Here is an 8,566-nt window from a genome sequence, read left to right on the forward strand (position 1 = left end):
TAGTTTTTATTACGTCGCATATAAGGCCTAGTTTTAATCAACCTTTTTGTACTTTTTCTTTTGAACGTCAGCATTTCTCCATGAATTTTAATATTTTAGTCCATTATAAGTGTTGTTTCTTTATATTTAAAAATAAAAATATTAAACAGTAAAAAATTGTGAGGCTTAAGCCCCGTGAATAGGAGCTTATGCTAACTCCATGATTTAAGAAAAAACGTTCTACACTTCTGCTTCTAAGAGAAGCGGACAAAATAGGAACTTATACTTCACCACTAATCTGGCAACCCCTTGGGTTTCAGTATAGCATTCAACTCAAGACAAATCCTGGTCATTTTTGTGACTACAATTGGAAACTCTATGATCCAAACAAGGTACATTACATTAGCCAAAACTAACCATTTACCCAACTTTGACAGTAAAGCAAAATAAACAAAAAAGTTGCACTTTACACGAAACTTTTGTCAACATATACATCCATTATCGTGATTTAAGAACAGCTCCTTCCACAATTTTCCAACCGGAGTTTGCCCAGGACATGTCGTACCTAGTTGTATATGTAGTACTGTATGAGTCATTGTGCTCCGGATGGGCTACATCGGTTAAACTTGCTGATTCCTCAAGAGTAGCTTCCACAGTAGCACGTCGGCCATCAGCTGAAACAGTCACACTATCAATGGACAGGTTTAAAAGCTTGTACTCCCAAAACCAACCATGCTGGGCAATTTCTGTTGCACGGTCTGTCCAAATCTTCAGCATCTGACCATCCAAAACCTGGCATTTTGAATAATATTGTCAGGCAAAATGCAAAGACGACACGAGAAATTGCAAAGAGAACTGCATTTGGACGACAGTAAACAACAAAAAAGATGCTGGGTAGTTCCTCATGGAGTCACTAAATAATTATTTGTCTGCTAAGAAAACTTTCACTTGCACTGCAAAATAACTCCTGTGAAACAGCTAAATTCTACCAGAAATCATTTGGCTCTCACAAATAGTTGTGCTTATGGTATTTGTTAAAAAGATAATATCATAACATTGTATGGAAACTGAAGTAGAGCAGCTAACACACAATCCTATCCCTTCCTTTGGCAGGAAGTACAGTCCATTCAGAATTATGTCCTTAATTTTGGTGCATTAGATATTTCAAGATGCTTCGATTTGATTTCAGTGGCAATATAGTTTCGACGTGAACAAAACTTAGAATAATTCTGGGAATCTAGTCTAGTGCTAAACTGTAAGCACAACAATTGCAGATCTTTTTTGATAGTGACCAACCCCAATTCTAAGCTATATGTTGCTTCAACGAAAAACGAACATATCCATGTTCGACCCATAGAGGTTAGTGGTAGAGGTAGGAACCACTGATCGTTGACGCCAATTTATAGACTGCGCATCCCAGTGATAAAGGTCTAAAACAAGGAGATCTATAAGAGAAGATTCTTGAGCCAGATTATGGCCAAATGGAGTTCAGAACAAACTCAATCAGATGCACATACTACTTGGCGTGCCAAACCATAACTCATCGTTTCTCTCTCTCTTTTTTTTTTCCTCGAAAAAGAGAAAAGACGAGTTATAGTTTGGCATGCCAAATAGTATCTCAATTTCTTCTAACATTTGGAGACTCATAATTCTTTTGCACAGCAAAAGGCATTACTTCCTATTAGAGTTTTTCTGAAGAGAAAATTCAGTCCTTTTAACAGACATTTTAGGAGGGAGGCCGCAATACTAAATATAGGCATTTGTGTTGTACTTGTTCTCTCATTTAGTAATTGATCTTCTGAAGGTTTTTCCTACTCTTCATTTTGGATGGTTTTTTATATGTCCCGTGATATTATTCACAAATATAACTTTGGGGTAACCTATGAGTAATATTTAGAATTGTACTAATTGTGTGTTCCTATACATGTTATCCTCTAGTTTGCAGACTCCCCCATCTCTCCTACGATGCTATAGTTGGTGCATGTGTCACTTAGCAGTCGCAACTTGTATAGACAATGTCATAGATTGCTGGACTCCTTCTTGCTGAGTTCTCAGCGAGGAATCTGTTCAGCTTATTGGCTAAAGTAGATTGGGATTTCAGGAAAAGCCCAAGACAGATGGAAAGAAAGATGGTAAAGTTTGATTAAGGCAGGAGTGGCGAACTATGTTTTTCAGTGAGCAGTATCTAATGGAGTGTGGCTACTGTCAAGTGGTTCTCAAGGCTTTCAGGTCTTAGTGTCCTTTCATGTCATACTAGTGAAATGTAAGTCAACACTATAAAAAGAATAGGCATTACATATTCATACCTCTGACAATTTGTTGAGACAGTGATCAGTTCCAAGAGACTGGGATTTGATATTCTGCCACTTCCTAACTATACTTTCTGCAAGCCTTGCATCCATTCTAGGAACGTCAAGAGGGTTTTCAACTAGTGAGGCATCTGCAGTTGGAGATGAAAATTTTGATATCCAGAAAAAAGGGAAGGTTGTAGGAAGAAAGCAGAACTGAGCCCCCTTACTCAAAAATTTAAAAGAAGTCCACCATTAAGAAGTTATAATAATAACATGACAATAGAAGAAGATAATTTTTATTTTTATTATATAGCTTTACAGCAACCACTTATAACAAATTACAAAGAAGATATTTTCCCTCGAGTCCAGGTTGTTGACTGAAGCAGCAGAGAGAAAAGAAAGGGAGAATGGCATCATGGGTCATATTTGGCCAATGGATCAGTGAGTCGTACCCACATTGATGACATCCGAGGCAATGGCTGAATTAGTAGCATTATGTTGAACTGACGACCCATGTCTAACGGAAGAAAGCTTCAACCCAACCAAAGTCAAGAATCCGACTGCCACTCCGGCACACATAATCTTCACACTTGCATCTTTTATTTTGTCGGTTATCGAATATTGCTCCTGATATTCAGAACTGATTCTACCAGGATCCTCAACTGACATGATGAAATTATTTTGATCGCGAAGCTCTCCAGGATCCTCAAATGGCTTAGCCATATCAAATCCGTTCATCTCATTATCGCCATATCGTCTTACACTGCCTTCCCCATCACCAGCAGGAAAAACTTTCTGTAATGCCTGAATTGCACTAGCCTTAACACTATCAAGCACAGCTGTAGCTTCAGCTCCAATCCTTGCAATAGCTGCAGCAGCAGCTAAAGGTGAAGCACCACCACCTTCCAGCCTTTCCAAATATCTTAAAACAGTAGGGTCATCATAATAGTCTCCGAGCCTGAAAGTGATATCTTCTGTCTCTCTAAATCTGGGAAAGACCACTTCCATCAACCAGGTCTCCAAAAGCTTACATAGTCCAGGGAGCAGATCACTTTCATTGTCATCCTTCGAGTGTTCTGCAACAAAAGTCACAATTGATGGATCTCTATAGGGCGAGTTCTCACTGTCTAGGCCCAACCATGAGCGACATTCATCGACTTCTCCAACGAGCAGTGAACAAAGGCCCCTCTCCAAAGCAAAGTCTATTTCACGGTTTTCTCTAACAGTGTAGACAGACACAGAACTGCCGTAAGCTGTTACTTTGGTCTGCTGAAGCTGCTGAAAAAGGTTATCAGCATCTTGGATGAGATGAGGTTTTTTTCCAACAAAAGCTTGAGCAACAAGTGCAAGCGCCACTCCATAAACTTCAAAGCTTTCAGCAGGAATGTTACTTGGCGTTGCGACGAAGAGGTCCACCTTTCAATAAAAAAGGGAAATGAAGAAAAGGAGTTAAGAGAACAGTTACAAAGAAATCAAAATATTTGAAATAAAGTTAAGCCAACCTGCTCAGCAGCTGTCATCCGTAGGAAGGCCTCATTCATGAAATCTTCTCGTGTGAACCCCCCAGAAATTGCAGCTGCTCCTCCTCCTCCAACAGCCCACAAAATATTGCGCACACCTTGAAGACCCTCAGCTCTTTTCATTCGGTATTCATCACCAAGAGGAAAAGCTAGAATTTCAAGTACATAGCGTGGATTTATCTCTTCTAATGTCTCATCTATCTGGGATTGAAGATCAAGGGCAAGATTGCTTGCACCTTCTTCCTGGAAAATTGGGGCAGAAAGTTCCTCATTATTTGCTCCACTGTCAGCGTACAATTCGCCACAGAAAAGGCATGCATCAAAGCAGACGAGAGGAAAAGAAAAACAAACACACACACACCCCACAGACAAACATTACAAAACAAACAAACAGAGATGTAATCTTAAGTGCTTGCCCATGAATCAAATCTACGACTATGGAATAATGGATGACCAAGAAGAACATTAGATTCATTTTTAGGTAAATCAGAATGAAGAGTGAGGAATCAGTACAACAGTGAAACCTCCTCCACCACTAACAGTACAAACCTCAAACAAATTTCTTCGCTATAGGGCATAAATTATAGAAAACAGCTATTGCCATGTGCGTTCCCTTTTATATAGAATTTCAGATATACCATGACATTCACTTTAACTGAGTCATATCATCAGAAGTCACTATACCTGCAACAGTTTAAGCGCTCTTTCAAGCAGTTCACAACCTTTAACAAAATCAGGAGGTGAAAGTGCCATGGCATCTCGCGAATGATCAACATATGCGAGTGCCATAGCCAAGACCACATCTTGCTTGAATGACTTCGGCAACCTCTCTTTCAGCAAGCTTTCTCCAACCTGAAGAACTACTTCAGTCTCACCAGCTTCTTGCAAAACACACAATGCTCCAGGAATCTGTAAAAGCCATAACATTCTTTTAAATTCTTTGCATCCCACTAAAACTTTTGTAGTGTTTAACTTTATGACCAACCCAGGTACAAATTTTATTACAGTACCAGTTAGTTAACAAGTAATTGCCAGTAGTAAGTGTAGATTGGTAATCCGGAAGATAGGTAAGCAACAAGCTACAACAGGTTAAATTACACTACTGTACAAAATCTTTTTCTTTCACTTATATAACTCAAACAAAAACTTTAAAAATTACCTCTACCTATATTAAGTGTGGACTGGTAATCTGGAAAATAAGGTAAGCAACAAGCTATATCCGATTAAACTGCATTGATCATGTTGCTCTCACTGATATAATTTTATGACCGAGAAATTTGTTTGGGTCCAACCTGTAAGACCAACCGCAAACTTTCAAAACTCAGGGATACTGAGCCCATCCCTCTACCCTTCTTCACTATTATACTAAGCTTAGTTCACATGCATATTGCTTGAATCTGTGACCTAAGTCACAAGTCCCTCAACCTTTGCCACTTGAACTAAGCCTTGGGGCACTCTCACTGTAGAAGTGTAGATAACTTAAAACTGCAGACTTTTACAATTTATCTACTGCTACTTGCATTGGTAATCTGGAAAATAAGATAAGTAACATGCTACAATTTTTAGCTAAATTATACTAATAGTGTAAAATGACTTTACAATGTCGGTGTATATAATTAAACCCAAGCACCTAAGATTAACCTATGTATATAACTTAAAAGTGTATATAACTTAAACTCAAGCATCTATAAGATTAACCTGACTTACTTGGCAAGCCTAAGTTAACACAATAAACTAAATACCAAACCTAAGTCCAAGTCAACCACAAATGAAAGCATCACAAATCAAACTCATATAGCAGTTTTCAATTAGCTATAAGACTATTCAATTAACAATGTGAATAGTAACACAAATAAGTAATTGAAGGGGAAATGATACTTTATCCCAGGGGACAGGTGTTAGAATAGTATCGAACTCATGCTGAGCGAGGCCTTGATTGTACTCTCTACGAGAGGTAGAGTCAGCGAGGGTTTCACAAGCAGCTTGAAGAATCTGTCGTCGCCCAATCAATGCCTCCTGACTGTAGCCGTACTGCGGCGGCTTTGTAATTCTAGCATCATAGGATCTTCTGATACCTGTTATGATTTTTTGCAAACAGCAAGGTAAAAAATATGATGAAAAAATTGTCTCTTGTGAATTTCATTAATCATACGCCTTTATATAAACACATAAACAAGGTAGTACACTCCTCCTACAGCAAAAATATCAGACTCTAACTAAGGCCCCGTTTGGCAATAGATAGTTTTCACTTTTTTCCGAAATATTCCAGCAAACTGTTTGGACGTAGAATTGTTACAGTTTTTTGGAATTCAACTTCAGAATTTTCCGGAATTCAAAAAACTCCAAAAAACTAATTTTCCACAAATTTCACTCCAAATCACTCATAAAAATTAAAAAACAACTCCAATTTGTATTCTATCTCCAATCACAACTCCAAATTCCAAATATCATTTTTCAACTTGAAAACAAATACGTACTACTTCTTATGTCCAAAAGAAACTGAATATATTCTACTAAATCAACTAGTATTAGACTTGTCCTACAACTAAACAAGTAATTATTTTAGAAAACTGTAGCAGTAACAGATACAAAATCATAGGCCTTTATACAGACACATAAACAAAGTAAAGTATTCGACTCTTACTAAAACTGAATATATTCTACTAAATCAAGTATTAGAACTTGTCGTACAACTAAACGACTAATTATTCTAGTAAACAGTAGCAATAACAAATGCAAAAACCTACCGTCAGCGAGGAAGTGAACTTCAGCACCGAGCACTTTATAAAAGTCTATCGGCATTGACACGTGGCGGTCTGGAGGAGATAGCTGAGGTGGAGGAATAGTAGTTGAATTTTGGAAATCCGATGAGTCATTATTGGAAGGAAGGAATTGGAAGTCGGCGAGGAGACGATCCGCCCATTTGCTGGCGGAGAAATTAGTTGCTCCGCCGCTAACGGCATTGACTCTAGGCGGTGGCTTCTTATTAACGCCGCTGGGTGGTTGAAGGCAGAAGCTTAGCTGTGTTAATGCTGCCTCCATTGTTAACGACTAAGGAGTCAGTACAAACTTCAAAATGTGCTCATAATTGATTGCTCTTTCAGATATTTTTTCTTCTTTACTCTTTAAGCCTTAAGCCTGCGTATGGGCGGATTCTTTTAATCTCCGCTAGGCATTTTTTGTTGGGCTTCAGAGCTGGATATCCTTATTCGGGGGTGCTCTTTAATTTTTGTCCCTCAAATTGCTGGTCTTTAATTTTTTGTCCTTTGCTTAAAATATCTGAAGGTTCTGCGTTCGAACTCAGCTCAGTTAAAAAAAAAAATCGCAAGACAGAGTTTCGTTGTAAAATTAGGCCTATTCGGGTAAAATTTAGTCAAGGTCTAGCTTTTGTAGAATTCCAATAGAGTTAAAAAAAAAAATGCAAACCTCTCTCTTAAGGTTAAGGTAAATTCTGTCTTATAAGGCAGACTTTTCGCGAAGGCTTACCTTGGAAATTTTTTTATTTTTTTATTGAGCGGGGATTTGAACCCAGAACCTAGAGATATTTTCAGCTACTTTTTAAGCGAAGGACTAAAAATTAAAGACGAGCGCCTTTGAAGGACAATCCGTGCAAAAAATGGGATCTTATGGCTGGATAGGCCCGTCTCATTTAAATGATCATATGGGTCTAAGTCTCCAAATCAACAACCTCTGAATTTATCAACGACTTTTATGTAAAAAAAATTACGTATATCCTATTTGGATATCACTATTTAACATGTTCCTAAGTTTTAATTTTCTTGCACATTTACCTACTTCAAACAATTTCAGACAGGTAGTATTTGAAGTTATATATGGCTCATAAAGTTTAGGAATAAATGACTGAATTTCAGCAATATGTGCCTGAACTTCAATCACATGAAATTTCAGACACAAGTGTGAAGTTATTCCAAAGTAGATAGACATGCAGATTTTAGGCACCTTAAGTATGGCTTAAATAGTAGTCTCAGATGGGATATATGTGTAATTCGGCCAGAATTGTGCATTAGAGTTTATACTGTCAGCCCATATCAGGTATGCACCGAGCTAGTAATTTGCCATCATATATAAGTATTGCCTAATTCTGGATAATTGTGATTATTGCAATGGTTTATTTTGGGAGGGTTAATTAGGTTTGCAATAACTAAATTAAAATTCTAAGATATATTGGATGCGACTGGTAAGGAGAAAAATGTGTTTATGAAAAAACGTGTTTTACGACTTCTACCTTGAGTAAGTGACATATATAATAAATACTAGATGGCCTATGCCCGTGCTGCGCACGGGCCCAACACTTCGGATTATAGTGTATCTATGTATATGTAGTTATGTTTAGATAGTGATTATATATATATATATATATATATATATATATATATATATATATATATATATATATATATATATATATACACTATGTTCCAAATACGATTAATATAACATTGTAGTTTGTGCTCCGTATCTAAAACTTTATTATATTCGTGTTTGCTACGAAAATTTATTAATACTTTTTAAAAGAGAAGACTTGTTTAAAAGAAAACTATTTTCCTCTCTTTGAGATAAAATAATAGCAATATTTAAGCATCAGTTGATACTTTCAATTTTAATTCGATTAATTTAAAGATGTAAAATACTTATTGTTTTTTATTGACTTTTGATTTGGATAATTTTAATTCAAATTATTAAATTAATTTTACATGTTTAAAACGAAACAAAGTAGAAATTGATTTTCTATTTAAACGAAGAAATGCTATTTTT

General features: G+C 36.8%; 1 protein-coding gene across 1 annotated transcript; it reads right to left on the bottom strand.

Moving 5' to 3' along the window:
- Positions 1 to 265: 265 nt before the first annotated feature.
- On the bottom strand, positions 266 to 6,928 carry LOC132628088 (protein ACCUMULATION AND REPLICATION OF CHLOROPLASTS 6, chloroplastic). Its single transcript, XM_060343794.1, has 7 exons — positions 6,538 to 6,928; positions 5,669 to 5,865; positions 4,475 to 4,699; positions 3,773 to 4,033; positions 2,723 to 3,686; positions 2,286 to 2,419; positions 266 to 771 (listed from the first exon to the last, which is right to left on the bottom strand). Exons 1-7 carry the CDS (start codon positions 6,830 to 6,832, stop codon positions 478 to 480), a joined length of 2,370 nt encoding a protein of 789 aa, XP_060199777.1. The 5' UTR covers positions 6,833 to 6,928; the 3' UTR covers positions 266 to 477.
- Positions 6,929 to 8,566: the final 1,638 nt, after the last annotated feature.

The sequence above is a fragment of the Lycium barbarum genome, chromosome 2, assembly GCF_019175385.1.
Source record: "Lycium barbarum isolate Lr01 chromosome 2, ASM1917538v2, whole genome shotgun sequence".
Lineage (NCBI taxonomy): Eukaryota > Viridiplantae > Streptophyta > Magnoliopsida > Solanales > Solanaceae > Lycium > Lycium barbarum.